This window comes from Nipponia nippon, unplaced genomic scaffold (assembly GCF_047370975.1).
Source record: "Nipponia nippon isolate SJK-2023a ecotype South Korea unplaced genomic scaffold, ASM4737097v1 scaffold_11, whole genome shotgun sequence".
NCBI lineage: Eukaryota > Metazoa > Chordata > Aves > Pelecaniformes > Threskiornithidae > Nipponia > Nipponia nippon.
This window is the reverse complement of record NW_028262302.1, coordinates 20,267,702-20,285,103: the sequence shown is the minus strand read 5'-3', so window position 1 is coordinate 20,285,103 and position 17,402 is coordinate 20,267,702. Positions and strand designations below refer to the sequence as shown.

The following is a 17,402-nucleotide window of genomic DNA, read 5'->3' as shown; positions in this document are numbered from 1 at the left end:
AGGCTCAGAAGAGCTGTGCTGATATACCCAAATACTGGCCTTATAGCATACTAACAGGGAAGTGGTGAGCAGCAGGAACAGGGCATGGGAACTGGGAGGTGAAGGGACACGAGTTCACCATGCAAATTGTGTCACGCATACTAACTGCTGTGGGAAAGGTTCCCGTGGCAGGCGATGACTACTTCATGTAAAAGACATAAATAAGTAGTGGTGAGAAAAGATGGAGGACCCAGGACTTCTCCTCCCAAACAATACCCGAAATCGCTAGGATGAAGTTTTGCTTCCTCTTGCAGTTTCTCTATGTGTCAATGAACTGAGAAACTCCTAGGTTGTAGCTAACTGGACTTCTTCTAGACGTCCTAGGGCCCAGCTTCAATGGGTGAGTGGAGAGTACCTCCTGGTGAGGAGAGTCCTGCTGGGACACAAGTCTGAAACCTTTCAGGCTGACAAGACTGGTTTCTAGCCAGTCTGGGTCATGCTCTAACCAAAGGAGCTGTGCAAAAATGGAGGCACAGCAAGCAAAAATTAGCTTGTGCTTGGTCAGCTCCAGGAGAGTCAACTAGTTAGCAAGTTCACCACAGTATTTAAAGAAACATCTAATTTCTGAATTGGGCTCATGTGTGAGATGAGAGGATGTAACCTCTCATTTGTCATCTTATTTCATCAACTACTTCCCTGGCCCAACTTTGTTTTCATTTGTGCCCTGCAACTCTTGAAAATTATGCATTTGCAATGAATTTTTTGTCTGTAGACACCTGTTAAGATATACGGTTATAAGGACAATATCCCTTGTCTTTCAAAATGATCACAGAGACACACCAAGGGACAGACTTCTGCTGTTCCCTTCCTCCTGCAAAATCCTTTGTCCTTTCCAACACGGGCTCTGTTGCCCCAGGCAAAAGCCTGCCCTTGTGTTGAGAAGATTGATCTGCTCAGGCTTTGCTGAATCTAGACGTGAAAGCCAGGCAGGACAGCCTTCACCAACTGTATTCTGCAGCAACAGCCACCATGGCAGTGTATTTTCATCCTTCACTCACAGTTCTGGCTCCCTTCTCTTCCTCCCCAAATGGTGAATATATGTTTTTACCCAGGTCTATATGAGGGAGGTTGGTGTTTGAGGTTTGACCTGCAGCAGAGATGTGATTTGGTAGCTTCAAAAGTATGAACCCCTTTTGAGAACTTTGCTACCGATGGCACAAACCTTACATGGCGATAGTTTAGCCATCTGAACTAAACTAACCATACAGAGCCTTCCTAGTTTTGGTTTCTACTGGCATCAAAAATCCTATGTGTCTGAGTAATGAAACAGGAATTCAAAACTGACAGGAATGTCCTAAGTCTTCGTCAAAGGAAGGGCTTGTATGCAAGCGTGGTCTGTATCCCCACCCTGATATTTCTGCTTGAGGAGTGGTCCATAGCTAAGGCTGATGACACCTTTGCCATGATATTTCTGGTGGAGGAGGCATCCGTCTCTGAGGCTGCTCTGGCACCCTCCCCCGATATTTGTGCGAGGGAGATTGTGCATTTTTGAGGTTGCTCTGCCACCCTCCCCCTGACGTGGAGTCTGGAGGAGGGGTCCATATCAGAGGTTTCTGGCTGCGCTCAGCTGTCCCTGACATGTTCACAGTGGGCAGGAGACATCATGTGCTGGAATTGAGGTCCCCTTGTCCTGACAGCCCCGGCAGCCAGATATTCCCAGTTTGCTATCCCTGGACCTTTGGCCGAGTGGCTTTTTAGCCTGGGACAAATTGCCCTCCTCCATGAAATGGAGGTAGTGATATTGTCCCCGTGTTTGGAGCTGCTTGCAGCCTGACGAGCATCCTCAACATCTGCTGCGTGGTGACTTGGGGAGGAGCGGTGGATGCTAAGGGAAGGGTGTAGCTTTTTCCTCTTCGCCTGAAGGAAAATGGAAGTGCTTTTTCCCGGTGTGAACGTCCAGTCATCTCATCACAACTCACTCTGGAGGAGTGGGAACTCACGCTTCCTGCTGTCCCGCTCCTGTTAGGAAACAGAGGGCATGTCGTGGGGTCACAGCACCGGGCTGGGGTCTGGGATGGGGCTGAGCGAGGCGCTCAGAGTGGATCTGCAAGAGCCCTGGGCTGGGGTAATTGTGGGGGGTCACGTCTGCCTATACCACAGATGTTTTGGGAAACACTGCTGCTTCAGAGAAGCCTAGGAGATCATCTGACAGAAAAGCACCGTTGTTTTTATCATCCTATTTGTAAGGTACTCCAGCACTTCCTACCCTATAGTTCTTCTTTATTTTTCCCAGCTTACTCTTGCTTCTTTATATAACACTGCTTCCCTCTTTACAGCTTCCTACTGCCCTTGGAGGGAGCAGCATGAACACACAAGGAGCAGCTCTCTGTAAAGCTAGACAAGCGTGTGTGTGTGGGCTTGCGAGATGCGTGCTTTTTCTCACAGTTCTTCTGCATTAAAAAGGGGACACTAAGATGGGGCCACTTCTGACTCAGATGCCGTCAGAGGTCAGCACAGCCAGGGGCTGAGGGAAGGCAGATGGGAACTGCCTCACCAGTTAAGCTACAAGAAATGATGCAAGAAGCCACACCGTGGGCAGCATCAGACATACACGCTCTCCGCAATGTGGCTCGGTGCTCCTAGGTGTGATAGCACAGCTGTGCTGCGCAGCACAGGGATGGGTTGCCCATCTCCTGGTCCTGATGTGCCTGCTCTGCAGCGTCGGGTTTTGAATACAAAACCAAGCTTGAGACTAACAAACACTTGCACTGGGCTGCCTGTAAGTCAAATGATCCTCAACAGCTGCCACAAAACAAGCCTTGCCAGCTGCCAGCTAAACCATGGCACTGCCAAAACCACGCTGCAGCAGTCAGAGCTGCTTCAGCTGTGTTGGAGGAGCTGCTCAAATACCCACTGCCCATGGGTGCGGGAGAAATGTGCCCATCCGTGTTTAAAAGCTGGGGCTGGGGCATGCCTGTCCTCTCTGGGTCCTCCCCAGACACCAACGGCTGTGCTCAGGCTGGCACACAGCTTGTGTGCAGGGGGTAAGAGGCCTAATTTTAGATCAGGGAATGTGACAGTGATCCCAAAGGTCACTGGATGGTACCAAATCCCAGCTGGCCCTCATGATAGTAGCAGCATCGTATTTAGACCCGGTAGGACTAATCAGGATGTCTTTTCACTGCGGTTGTTTTCCCCCAGCCCAGGTACCTTCCCTGTCCCAGGACTCGCTGTCTTGGGGCATCTCTTTTCGCCCAGCAGAAAAGGCTGCCCATAAACTCCCCATCACCGTGCGGTGGAAAGTACTGGGGGGAAAACATGGGGGAAACTGCAAAAGCAGTACTTCTTTTTGAGGTCTTCAAAGCAAGACACCAAGAAGTTCTTTTGTTTCGAACTTCCTTTTGGGTCCTCGAGGTCTGCCCATTGCTGTTCCCAGGCTCTCTCCCGCTGGGTTATCCTCGTGCATCCAACCAAATTCAGGCTTGGTGAGTGGCACAGAGGGAAGTTTCCAGGGAAAATCCAAGTGGCCCTGAGGACTCAATAGCCCATGTTTCAAACCCTCTGACTCAGTAAGGAACTCATCCTGCACTGTTGAAATCAATAGTTTTTGCTGTTGAATTTACTGGCAGTACAGAGAGGCTCTTCATCTCTTCGTAAATAGTGGCATATTCCTGAATGAGATTTACTGATCTCCCGAGGACTGAAATTCCCACTGACCTTGCAATAAAATATTCCTTTTTCCTCAACAAACATCTGAGGAATCCTGCTGGCTCTTCAGGATGATATCCATTTTCTTTGCATCTCCCTGCCCCGGCAGAGCCTGCACTGCTGGGCTGGGTAAGGTGCTTTGTACATATTTGCTCTCCTGGGAGTTGTCCCAATAGCTCAGCGGCCAGACATGGATCCTTCCTAAACTGCTCTGGCATTGGATGAGGTTGTCATAGTATTTCTAACATTCTCTTCATAGAACAGAGGAAAAGCACTAAAGTAAGGAAGGATGAGTGATGGATATGAAAACCAATGTTGCAATGCCTATGTAAATGCAGCATTTGGATGCAGTATTTAAAGGTAAACTCTGTGTGTGCACTTTTAACTCCTTCAGGCTTCTATCCACATGCATCAGGAAGAAGCAGCTTCACTTGTAAGAGGCTGCAAGGGCTGTTACATATAGTATTAAAGATTTTTTTTTTTTAACTGTGGAAAAGAATATTCCTTTGAGGATTCTGTTCAGTATACCTTATGCAAGCATTTTCCCAGAAACAGAACTGTAAAAGCAACAATGCAATTCATTTTTTTGTGTCATGACTAAAACAATGGCATCTAAATCCACACACCAAGGCCCAAGGTTAACTGATCGTGGAGAAATAGCAGTTGTTGTTTGCAATGGATTGTGAATAACTCTGGAAAATGGAACAATATTGCTGTGAGTTTTGCTGCCTGTCTGTACGTGGTTTTGCTAATTCAAGATTTTCTCCTGCTCTGGATGTTTAACAGAGCAAAACTAGGCATCCATTCAAGTAGTTCAGCCCTGGTGCAAGCCAAACAAATCATTTTTATTTTGTTAATTCACTCAGAAGAGACAAACTTGAGCTGTTTCAGTAAGTAATCACTTGCAAAAGGCATTTTGATAGAAATGAGAAATTCCAGACCCGAGAGTCAGGGCCAAAAGCAGAGGAAATGGTGTGTTTGGGTTCAGCCCCGTCCCTGTGGGCAGCGTTGAAACGTCACGTGTGGGACTCCACCATGGGGCTGCCTGGGAAGGGCCCTCTTGCCATGGCATACGTAGCCTCTCCCGCAACGCCGAGTGCCGCCGTGCCAAGGGCATGCCCAGCCTGGGAGGGTGCCGCAGCTGCTCCGAGATCCTGGCCGGCACTGCAAAGGCAGGACCTTCTCAAGGGTGGCTTTTTTCTTTGCACAGAATAATCGGGTTGAAATTTAGGTCACAGCCTGGGATTGTATCATGGCTGAATTTGGCTTTGTGCTGTTTGTTAGTGAAGAAATGAGCAAAAGTCATATGGTTAACAAAAAAGGAAAAAAGAATTTTATTTTCAGATAAAACAGAGTTGCAGAGAGGTGTTTCACACGTTATGCCACAAGGCCACACATCCACTCCTAGGACCAGAGGCACTCCTGAGATAGGATGGGATGTAGGGCCAGAGCTGTATGGGTGCCTCCTTCTCTGTTACCTTTCCCAGGGCCATCATCTCCTGCTGGACAGATGCAGGTGTAGGGCTGGGCTACAGGCTAAGACGGGAGCAGGAGATGTATGGCACGAGCAGCACAAACCATTTCTTGGTGCCTCCCTTCCCTGCACCCCACTGTGTCCCCTTCACCCCTTGCCCTACTCCACCAGGACCCAGCTCATCAGATCCAGAAGGTCTCTTGAGCCAGCACGGTGTCTCATCCATCCTCCAGCAGCAATCGTGCTTCCAAATAACAGCTCCTCCTTGACCTTGCTGGGAGAACTTCTCATCACGGGCAAATCGAGCCTGGCCCTTTGGGCTGTTATTTCTCTCCACGTGTCTCCTTGAAGACAGTACACATGTCATCCCGGGGAATGGCCTTTGTTTCGGAGGGTGACTAATGGCTGCTTAGCAAGAACATGTGCTGGGTGGCTTCAGCCTTGAGATCACCAAGGGAAAGAGGCACTGTGGACTTTCGCTAGTGCTTTGGAGGGCTCAGGGCCTATTCGTTTAAAGGGCTCTCAAGATGAAAGCACGTGTCATGCATTCTTGTGCTGTAATTGGGCCTGCGAGGGGAAGATGACAGTCCACGTGTGCAAGTGAAGTGCTTTTGGAGACAAAAGCCACCAGCTTTTTTAGCCTTGCTCCTCCTAATGAATCCTTGATGACTAATTCTATGATTGCCTCTTATCTACTCAATGAGCTTCTGTTCATAGCACAGTTCCTTCAGGAAATATTTTTTCCTGAGTTTTGTAAAAAGTATTGTAAAGTTGCGAGCTCCCTCACTCAGGAAATGATGCCAAGCATTTTGTGCCTTGCTCAGGATGCCAGACTTTTATGATTACTTTGTTTTTCTTTGATTTCAGTTTTGGGATTATCCACGATGAGCATCAGCAGAAAGCACTATTGGGTATGTGCATGTGAAAGCAAGAGAAACTCCCTGGTCTTGTTCTTGCAGCTGTCACTGTGGGCCATCGAGGATGTAGCTCCTCGTTGTAGGGAATTTGAAAGTAAAATAGTCCCCTGGGGCTGGTTATGGCCTCATGGTCCCTTGCATCACTACAGCCCTAGAGAGCCGCAGCATCAGTGTCACCACGTGTTACCAGCCTGGTGGCTCAGGTCACCAACGCACTCCTGCTCCTGTATCCGTGTGGTCATGCAGCCCTGCTGAAAGGGACTTGGCACGTCTGTCCCCATCGCAGAGCAGGACCACCCATGCTGGCACATCTCTCGCAGGTATCTGCCTGGCCTGCTGCTAAATGCCACTGATGGTACAGATGCCACGCTGTCCTCATCGCTTCAGCCCCATCAGCACTAGCGGTGGTTTTGCTGCATCTGACTTGCATCTACTTGCTGTAGCAGAAGCTTGTTTCTCTATGCCTGACCCCCACAGAAAATGGAGAGGGGCTTATTCCTTCCTTTTTGCAGTGATTTTTTAACTGTCTGGAAGATGATTATCGTGTCTATGCTCTCTGCCTTCCCTGGAAGTACTTTTTTAGTCCATAGACAGAAAAAAGTTGAAGGCCACTGCTCTGCACTGACAAATGTTAAGCAAACCTTTCTTTCTCTGTGGATGCAGTTTGCAAGATCATTCCCGTTTTCTGGGCTTTCTTCTGATTATCAGCATCTTTCTCCCAGCTGCAGTTCACCAGCCAGGGAATGGCTTGGCAAGCTGTATAACCATCCCTTTCTGCCTCCTGGTTTGATTTGCTTTTTCTGTACTTGTGTAACACTGTTCACAAAAAAGCAGTTCTGCCTCACCTGATGCCAGTCTCCCCACAGTCATGGGAATGAAGGCATAGTCCTGCATCCTGTAACGAAGCCCATGGCAGCTCCCTAGCCCCACACTCATTACAGAGCTCAGGCTACGGATCTACTCGTGCTGCCAGGCACAATTTCATGCATGGCCTCCTTTCAGGTAGTTGTAGAGAGCGATAAGGTCTCCCCTCAGCCTCCTCTTCTCCAGACTAAACAACCTCAGCTCCCTCAGCCGCTCCTCTTAAGACTTGTGCTCTAGACCCTTCACCAGCTTCATTGCCCTCCTCTGGACACGCTCCAGCACCTCGATGTCATTCTTGTAGTGAGGGGCCCAAAACTGAACACAGCACTCGAGGTGCTGCCTCACCAATGCTGAGTACAGGGGCACTATCACCTCCCTGGTCCTGCTGGCCACACTATTCCTGATACAAGCCAGGATGCCATTGGCCCTCTTGGCCACCTGAGCACACTGCTGGCTCATGTTCAGGCGGCTGTCAACCAACACCCCCAGGTCCTTTTCTGCCAGGCAGCTCTCCAGCCACTCCTCCCCCAGCCTGTAGCATTGCACGGGGTTGTTGTGACCCAAGTGCAGGACCCAGCACTGAGCCTTGTTGAATATCATACAGTTGGCCCCAGCCCAACGATCCAGCCTGTCCAGGTCCCTCTGTAGGTCCTTCCTACCCTCCAGCAGATCGACACTTCCACCCAACTTGGTGTCATCCGCAAACTTACTGAGGGTCTGTCATTCACTTCTTCTGCCTCATTTAGCAAGAGGTGTAATCTCTGTGCAGCTAACAGAGAAAGCCTTACACAGGCATTTCGAAAAATCTCACTTAGGTAGTATCAAGATGGCAAAAATACTACAACAGCCTTTTCCTGGAGGTTTCTCTGCTTTACATGTTACTCCTTTTCTGGGATAATGTCTTTGAATTACTTGATACGAATTTACAAATATAAATGGAGAGTGCTACGCTGGAAGAGTATTAGAGACTATTTGCAGTGGTCTCTGTGACAGGGATGAATACAGGGAGGCAAAGTTCACATTTTTTCAGTGTCCTCAGGCAAATAGTTAGTTATGTGACTGTGGGAATAAAGGAAGTTCTTGTAGTTCTTTAAAAGTTAATCTTAATCCATTTTTACCCCTGCTCCCCACCTGCCCTGGAGCTCCCTCTCCACTTGCATGGCTATTGGTGTAGGATGGGGACTGAACCATAGTCTCGCCCTAATGGGGTTAACCTTAAACTAGTTTGCTCAAGAGCAAGCAGCAGGAGAGCAGCAGCTCCCAGAGGAAGCAGGCTGTGCTCCTGCTGCTGGCTCACAGGATGCCAGGCTGCAGGATCCGAGTCTCCCAGGAGAGGCTGTGACAAAAGGCAAGTCATTGTGGCCAGCTTTCCTCCATGACTTCAGGGCAGCAGCTTGCTTTTATTAGAAAATGGTAGCTGAGCGCCTTACCTCATCCCAGGGCCAGGCGGCTGGAGCCTGAGGAAAGGCAGCTGTTTTGTGGAGAAACTGCCAGTAAAATAATAAGATTGAAAACCCAGTATACATTTAATGCACTTGGGAAAATTTCTGTGCCACAGAGGCCTTGTGTGAGGTACTTGGATCAGAGGCGCATACAGGGCAGAGGGAAATTTCTGATGCACAAAACCTCTTGCTGAGTCTTTAGTGCCTCAAATCCTGGACTCCTCTGAAAATCCAGTCTTAGATGCCTCAGACTGAGGATGCAAAAGTTGAAATCCTCTTTTTATCTCCCCCACTTAGTCATGGCTTTTGACATCAAATGTAAATCTCTCAGCGCTGACACCCTTCCCCTCTGCTGGGATGAGGGATGTAGCTCACGCACCCATGGGGGCTGTAATCCAGGGCTCCCTGCTTGCACCATGTCCCCAGGACAGGGAAGAGGAGTTCCAAAGTGTTCCTGAACTCTGCACACCTAACGGGAGATGCAGATGATATTTTACTTCTCCATAGCAAATGCAGAGAGTCACCAAGCTGAGGATTTGCAGGAACTGTCATAATCTGTATTGAAGGATGATGCAGGGCAGAATATGCCTCCCAGGATTTCCTGCCTCAGGCGCTCAACTTATACCTGACATTTCAAAGCCATCTTCAGAAAAACACCTCATCTTGACTGTGGAGGTAGCAAGTCTACCTTAGAAAAATTTTCGTATGACAACTGTGAATTAAAGGTGCACTCTGTATTTCTTATCCATCAGAACAGCTCCCTTGGCCTGTCACCAGCACCTGCTGCTCACCCGGGCTGAAATTTATACTGGTGCAAACTGGAGCAAAGGAAATGAAATAAGCTCACTACTGATGCTCTAAGCTCTGGAGCAGACAAATTAGAGTTCAAGGCTATGCAGTGTCCACGTTTATCACATTAATTGATAGATCGTAAACATGTCTCTGTACAGAGTCTTGGATTAATTTCTTTGGAGGGCAACCTAAAGGATAAATTGGATTAAATAAAATCAGGTTTGTATGACCATAGTCTGCTGGATGTCTCTTTTAGTCCCCCTTGCAGATGCTGGATGTAATGCTTTGGATCCCTCATGGAGTTAAACCAGTTGTGTTCCATGCCCATCAACAGGGTGATGCCAGTTTACACCAGATGAGGATACAATCTGTAGCACTATGCTTGTTCACCTCACATTAGGTTTCATAATGCAGTCAGATTGTACCAGATTTTTTAAAATACATTTGAATATACAAGAAAATGGACAAGGGGCATGGTGACCCTTTTCCCCAGGGCAAGGAGGACTTGGAGCTTCCCTCCACATGGCACGTCCAATCCAGACATGTCTGCCCACACAGAGAGGCTGTGATGGCATGAACAGGTCTTCAGTCCAACAGGAGATTTGCAAGGCAGCCCACGAGTGAGGAAAATCTGCTGAAACACCAGAAGGGCAACAGGGTCTGTCCTGGAGTGCAGAGTGGTCCACGCACAGCGTGTCCCAGCTGTGGGGTTTGGTTACCTTCCAAGGTTTTCCTCCTCAGGCAGGTAGTGGTTTGTGGCATCAGGTCACAACGTCCACCAACCTTGTGTCATGCCAGCTCGGCCAGCTGGTTCATAGAGGAGGAAATAAGACTTGGGTGCTACCACATCCCTGTCCAAGCTCTGCCCCTTGGTTGCTCAGGGACACTAATTATCTGCTGCTCTATAATTATGCAATGCACAGTCTAAGCTTTAATATAGCTCTGAGCGAACTCCTTTTGGTTTTCTCATGTTCTCTGAAAAGAGACTCAATCTTGGATCAAACAACAGAGTAGCCTCCTCTTAATAAAATCTGTATTAAACACAGGGCAGACACCATGCCTGGCCTGGAGTTGCTGCCAGGGAGCTCTTGCAGGAGGTCAGTGTCTTGGCACATCTGTTGCCTTTGGTTTCTGAACTCAGGGTAGCAAACTCCTTTTCCCACAGCAGTCAAAAAGTTGCGTTTGCAGAGGAGCGAGGCAGGGCAGCAGATTTTGAATCAAGCTGTAGAGGCAGCATAAGAGGAGGGAGGATGCTGACTGCTGTTTTTGTTCTGGTTTAGAAGCAGCTGATGATCACCGGGGCATCGATTTCAGTGAAGAGTGTGCTGCCATTCCCACTGTCAGGGCTCTCCAGCGCACAGTAGCCTTGCCGAAAAATTGCCGCTCTCCTGGTGCGCCCCAGACCCCGGAGCGCGAGGACTGCCAGGATGTGCTCCTTCCTGCAGAAACCAAACAAGACCTCGCTCAATCCTGGTGAGCAAAACCAGCCCAAGCAACCAACAACCGTGCTGGAGACAGAGTGAGGCCATGGCAAAGCGCTGGGGAACTTCCCCTCACCGCGCTGGAGGACGCACCAGGACGGGGGTCTGCAGCCTCTGGAGGTACTGAGCCAGCAAGCATCAGCTCCTACCACCCCGCGCTCGTGGGACACCCTCCTGCTGCTGGTGCTTCGGGGAATTTCCTCCTCCGTCTCCACACACAGGTGACGTCTTTTGCAAGTTTTCCTGAGAGGCTGCAGACCTTTTATTTAATGATTATTTTGAGCTGAGTAATGGAAATGCTAATATTTAGGAAGCTGACAGGCACTAATTAGATTAGAGCTAGGAAAGCCAACTTGGAAACATACTCTGTTCCAGTAATCTCAATATATACAAATACAGCAACATTTCCGAAAGCTCAGGGGAAGAATTAACAGAGACCTGAACAGGAAACAATGCAGGTCCAGCAGGTTCCCTCTCGTTTGCCAAACTTAATTGTTAAAAATAATATTACTCAATAATGGAAAGCCAGGAAATAGATCAACCAAGAGGATAAGCCTTAAAACCTGGCTTGGGTCTAAGGCTAATGATGAAAAAGTACCACAAATCACAGCCCTGTACATGGCTTTTCTGCCTGGAAAATTGTTTTCAAATAGCTAAGCCTGACGAGCTATCATTTATCGCCCCCATCCTTCCCAGAGCAGGCACTGCCTCCTTAGTCAGCTTAGTCTGGCTACTGGGAGTGAGGGTTTTTTTTCGTAGGATAGGTGTGTTCACCTAGGAAATTACTCAGGAACAATTATTCTTTTTCAAGTCCACGTCTTGAATTTCCCCACACAGCTAAGCCTGAAGCATATCTGACCCACTCAAGTTACATATACTTATAAAAAATTTTGGGCCTCAGTTTTGGGGAGAGGAAAATATATTTAATGTAATTTTTTTTTCTGAATATTTGAGGGTCTACTTCAGTGTTCTGAGCAATTTGTTAAATTTATGGTTTATTTTGATTGTATAAATGTTATCCAGTAGGAACTGTGTAACCCAGTGCAAAAAACTTTGGTCTTTTTCTGAAATGACTCTGATGAAATGGAATTTTTTGCAAGCTGTACCACTGATATTCCTTCTCAATGGTTGGTAGAAGAGCTGTAGAAGAGGAGGTAACTTCTGATATGCAGCTGCTTAACCATGCACAGAGCCAGTCACTTTGTTTACTTTTCCAGTAGCCTTAAATTCTGCAGATGCTGCTTTGGAACAGCAAATGGAAGATACAAAAGAAAGAATTTGTAATTTAGTGGTTGTGTTGAGGCCCTTTCAGAAACTACAGCTGAACCGTGTCAATGTCTGCTGCATTTTGAAGTCTGAGACTAGGAACAGGAGACAAACTATTTGCTCCAGAGCTAGAGCCTGCAAACTGGCAAGCTGGGCTAATACTGGTCATGCACTGAAAAGCAACCTGGAGCTTTACAGTGAAACAAGGTTCATTTGGAGCAATAAAATGGTATCCAGCGATAGGACACGTGGGAATGGTTCAAAGCTGTGCCAAGGGAGGTTTAGACTTTAGGAAGCATTTCTTTACCAAGAGGGTGGTCAAACACTGGAACGGGCTTCCCAGGGAGGTCGTCAATGCCCCAAGCCTGTCAGTGTCTAAGAGGCATTTGGATAATGCCCTTAATAACATGCTTTAACTTTTGGTCAGCCCTGAAGTGGTCAGGTAGTTGCACTAGATGATCATTGTAGGCCTCTTCCAACTGAAATATTCTGTTCTGTTCTGTTCTGTTCTGTTCTATTCTATTCTATTCTATTCTATTCTATTCTATTCTATTCTATTCTATTCTAAAACAAAAAGGCTTTTAAGGTAACTTGTGTGCATTATAATATCCAGCAGACAGGGAGAAAACTAGAAAGGGTATAGCCATCAAGAAAAATAAGGTGGGATTCACCCTGTTGTCGGCACCTTGACCTCTAACATGTGGCTACCAGCAGACAAGAGAAGTTGAGGAGCTTGGGCAAGGCACAGGGTGAGCTGGTGCTGTTCGGGATGGAGCCCAGCAGTTCTGGCATCTGCCATTCCATGTACCTGATATCTGGATAATCCTGACACAGCTCCTTGACGTACTCCTTGATCTTGTCTTTTTTCTTCTCCCCAATGATATTGGCGATGTGATGTATGGCAGGAAGGAGCCAGTCGGAGTCAGAGCCCTGCGAATGAGGAGGCATGCGGAATGTCAAGGGGAAGTGCAGCACCTGCAAAATGCTTTTTACCTGCAGGGCAGAGCACGGCAGCAGGTTGCTTTTACTGGTATAAGACAGTACTGCTGCAGGCAGGACAGGCTGCCCTCGGGCAGGCAGGGTGCTGCCAGGGGGACAGCAGGGTGCTGACCGAGGCAGCACTGGGTGGCAATGGCAATGGCAAGGCACCCCTGCAGCTCCGCCGGGGCCTGACTCTGCACTCCCCGATGCTCACGAGCACCCCAGTGAGCCAGACCCTGAGCAGGGCGTTGTGGCTGTGGTCCGGCACAGCAGCGGATGCCAGAGCTTTCACCCCCCACTGCCTAATAGTTTTGCGTGCCTCACCACTGAGAGGGATCTGCCTCAGCCAAGTGACCACCCCGGTGGGGTTCAGTGCCCCACACACCTGAGCTTGTGCAAAATCCAATTAGTTCAACTTTGGTTTCCCTGAAAATCCCAGGCTGATGTTGCCTAGCCACAAAACATGCCAACAGCTGCAGTTGTCTCCCCATCACCCTCCTGTATGCAGACTGTGTGCCTGGATGGACCCTCTCGCTGGACTCATCATCTCTATGAGCTGTACCCAGGGCAGGGATCCTTCAAAGGCAAGGTGTATGCTGTGACCCAAGGGAACAGGCCCAAGAACAAGTTGCCATATGATGAGCTTGAATCTACAGCATGTAACCCACCCTAAGCAAAGTGCCCGTGGGCTGGGGAGTGTGTTAAAACACCAGGCACTGCAATTGGAGAGCTGCCAGCTGAGCACACACAAGCCGCTACTGCAGAGTAGCTGCCGGGATGGAAGTCCACACTGTTAACCTGCAGTAACTACCTTGCTTGCTCTCTTTTAAGCACTTTTATATTTCTTGAGCCTTGCCCTCCTCGAGAGCCTGCCGCCTCAGTTCCCAGGAGTCCAAGCGTGGACATTGCACCTCCAGGAACAGGGCAACCAGAGATCCAGGAGCGAAATCACATACCTGATCGATGAGCGTATTATTAAGGATTCTGGCTTCCTGGTTCATCTTTTCGCTCACTTGCTGCCGTGTCTCCCTATTCATTTTCCGTCTGGGTTTGATGACCTGCATGATGTATTCTCTTACCACGTACTTATGAATGTCACGTAGAAGCTCCTGGTTAAAAAAAGCAGACCTCATGGTTTTTCTGTGGTTCCCTTGCAAGGCCACAGCAATGAGAGAGGGCAGGGGAAGCCCTCAGGGCTTTAGCAGGAGCCCAGGGTGCAGAGAAGATGCCTGAAGGCAGCTCACTGGCCAGCACACGCTGCCCGGGCCAGCTTTGCCGAAGGGAGCCGGTGGCTCACAGCCCCTTGCTCTGGCACAGAGCGATGGCAGTGCCCAAGGGAATGCCATGGAAATACTCCTCACCCTGAAGCTGCCCGTGATTTTCTGTTGGCAGTTTTGCTCCTCAGTAACAAAGGGGGATATTTAGGATTGTTTTAAAAGTATGTTTTGATGGTGCTTGCAGATTGTAAATACAGAGCTGTTGTCACCTACCCATTTATTTCACAACTGCATAGACGTGAAAGGAGCATATAAGCCTGTGACTCGTAGAATTATAATGTTCAGTAGTAATGTTCACCAAGGCTTTTTGTTCCTCTTTAAAGAAATCAGTTCCCGTATTTAAACTACAGAAAGGAAAGATGTTGCTTATTCTCACATGGAAGTACAGTAGTGGCTGAGATCCCCCACATCAGCAGTCCCCACAGTTATAAACAGCCTCCACCGCTGGAGAGGAGTCTGCAGGTCAGACCACAGCCTCCAAATGACAGTGGGACTCCCCGAGGATCACTGCACCCGGGCGCGGGACCAGCTGCCTACCTGCCCCATGGGCTCCCTCATGTGCTGCAGGTGCTTGGAGAACTGTGAGACTGCCGACGCCAGCAAGTCCGGCTTTTCTGTCGCCAAAATCCAGTCCTTGGTCAGGATTTTCTTAAGGAGTGGCTGAAAAAAGACCCTCTCACTGATGGCACCAGTAGTAATCAGAGTAGCTGATGCACTAGCCGAAGGCACCCAGCCATCTGCCTGCTCAGGGGGCTTCAATCGAAAAGCACAGAGCACTGATGGTGCACCCACTCTGAGTGAAGATGCACCAGGAGTTAGGCACCAGGAGCACAGAGCAGGCTGGGTTTCTTTCTCCACCCCAGGGAATTCAGACCCCTGTCTCCCATTTCTGGGTGAGCGCCCCAATGCAGGCAGAAGAAGCATCACTCCCTGAGCAGGAGATGTTTTGGTATTAAGGGCTTTCTTACTTGGGACCCCTCATTTCCTTGCTCTGTGCCACCTTCTAATCCACCAGTTATATTTCTGTAGGTAAATAAACTGGTACCCCCACTGTATGGATGAAGAAATAGATGTGAATGCTGCTCAGAGGAAACTCAGGCATGGCTAGAACAGGCTGTGGTGTGCAGCCACGTATGCTAGTGTTACATGGGTTTGCACCAGCTATGGACATGATAAGACACTTGGTACTGAATCTGTTGGAAATTAGCCCAGTAATCCATCACCCCTCCAGCCTTCTCCACAAGGAAATCAAGCTCCTGTTGCTCACAGCACTCGGAGCGGGCTGTCTGTACTCCCTGCAGACCCACGTGTCTGCATGAGAGCTCACTGGGATTTTCCTTCTGCTTATTGCTCTGATGTGGTGGGGGGGGGAATAGCAGCTGGGGGCATCCCCAGCTTGGTGCCTCGTGGTCAGTGATGACACGGGAGTGATGGCACTGTTTCCTATCGGCCCTGGGTACAAGGTGCTCTGACCAAGTGGCCCCAGTAGGCTATTTCCCTTGCTGAGCCCCTAGAGCTAATGTGCCTCCACATAGAAACACAGCAATATCTGCTAAAGGCTTCTGGTGGCACCTGGAAAAGACTCCCCCAAGGGCCAAATTAAAAATATCCCTTCTCTGGCACATCGCCTTTGTACTTTTCTCATCTTAGCTTTCAGGATCTCTGTCTGTAGACTCCTGGCAATCTCCTTCCCAATTATTTCCTCCACTCATGCCCTCCTGCTGTGCTCCCAGCCTGCTGGAGGACTGTTTAGAAATGCTTTGCCTCAGCTGCTCTCAGTTCTCATTTCAGCTCTCTTGCTCAATGCCTTGGATTGATTCCTTCCCTGCCTGCCCCTTAGGCTCCGAGACAAGCTCTGCAGTCACTGGAAAGTCCCCTTGGCCAGGCAGGCTTGGCATAGGTCAGAGCAGTTGGGTGACTGTCTTGGTTTCTGAAAGTTTTGCCTAGTGATTTAGAAAGTGAATTAGGATGAGTGAAAGGGGGTGGGACCAAAGGCTTAATTTTTTCCATCTCATGTTATACCAGCTAGAGCTAGTGGACCCTCAGCTGGCTGAGAGAAGAAAGTCCCGTCTACAGCACCTGGGAAGCACAAACTGCATTGCAGCATGTTGCCTTTTGGACCTCTTAGCACAAGTTAAGCTGATACCAGAGCTTTATCAGTCGATACCAGAGCTTTAGCACTCGCACAATGAAAGAATCAGTCTTTCTTCACCATGGAAACAGCCTGGAAAAATCACCTCTACCAGAATGAATTCTGTCCTGTCTGAAGGGGTTGATAACAGACCAGGATCTATGAATAAGTAAATCAAAGTCCTGAAAAACCCAACTGTTTTGATAGAAGGAAAAATGTCCCATTGGTGTTGTCCAGCTTACTTCCCCAGTACTTCACTACGGGTGAGGTTTCACCCCATTGCTTTGCCTGAGATACTGGAAGCCACTAAATACCCTTTTGTTTTGGTTGCCATCTTACTAAAATAAACAGCTTGACAAATACATCATTGCTTGTAGTGAAACCTCCCAGGATGCTGGAAGTGTCGCTTTGGGTTAAGGAGGATTTGGACCAATGCTAGGCACAATGCATTTTGGAAGGACCATAATGTCAAGCAGTGCAAAATGAGGTGTAGTGGGTGAGACAGGGAAAGGGCAATGGCTCTCAGCTGCTGCAGTGGTCCTGCACATACCCCTTATATTTAGGAGATAATGTGGCTAAGATCCTCTTACCTCTGCTTTTGTTTTTATTTTATTTAAAAAAATATTCGTGAAGTTCCGTGTCAGAGCTGCCAAAATCTTCTGCAGTTCCTCAGTGTTGACTTTAAACACTGTTTCTAATCCTGACCTAGAGAGAGAGAGAAACCACCAGTGGTTTAATGTTAAAATGTAAACTATTACACTGCCCTAAGCATTTTAGTCAGATTGACGTCTTGGGCATGATTTTAAAATAAAATTGTGTGTCCAGTACTTCCTCTTGGAAACACTTAAAGGGTCAAAATAATGACTTTTTGCACAATCCTGTACACTGAAAATTAATCACAACTGAGTAACTGTGCTTAAAAAAACACCTATTTCCTCATCAGGTGGGACAGTTCAACCATGCGGAGCAGTTGCGTAGGCTGATTGCTTTTTCACTTGAGCAACACTTCTGCTAAATCAACTCCAGGTACCTGAGAGAGCACTTCAGGGGCTTATGGAGTAAGAGAGAAGTAAATAATAAAGCCAGAGAA

General features: G+C 48.3%; 1 protein-coding gene across 3 annotated transcripts in view; it reads right to left on the bottom strand.

Moving 5' to 3' along the window:
- Positions 1-4,992: 4,992 nt before the first annotated feature.
- The window catches only part of EXOC3L4 (exocyst complex component 3 like 4), a 28,458-nt gene continuing 16,048 nt past the window's right edge, over positions 4,993-17,402 (bottom strand). The window contains exons 8-12 of one of the 3 annotated variants that reach the window (XM_009467170.2): positions 16,903-17,017; positions 14,719-14,841; positions 13,861-14,013; positions 12,732-12,853; positions 4,993-10,615 (exon numbers count right to left, since the gene is read on the bottom strand). In XM_009467170.2, the coding sequence (XP_009465445.1) occupies positions 10,453-10,615; positions 12,732-12,853; positions 13,861-14,013; positions 14,719-14,841; positions 16,903-17,017 (676 nt within the window). In that variant the 3' untranslated portion in view covers positions 4,993-10,452. Of the gene's footprint in view, positions 10,616-12,731; positions 12,854-13,860; positions 14,014-14,394; positions 14,526-14,718; positions 14,842-16,902; positions 17,018-17,402 lie in introns of those variants that run through there. The other 2 variants (XM_087747785.1, XR_015702345.1) reach the window with 2 other exon arrangements.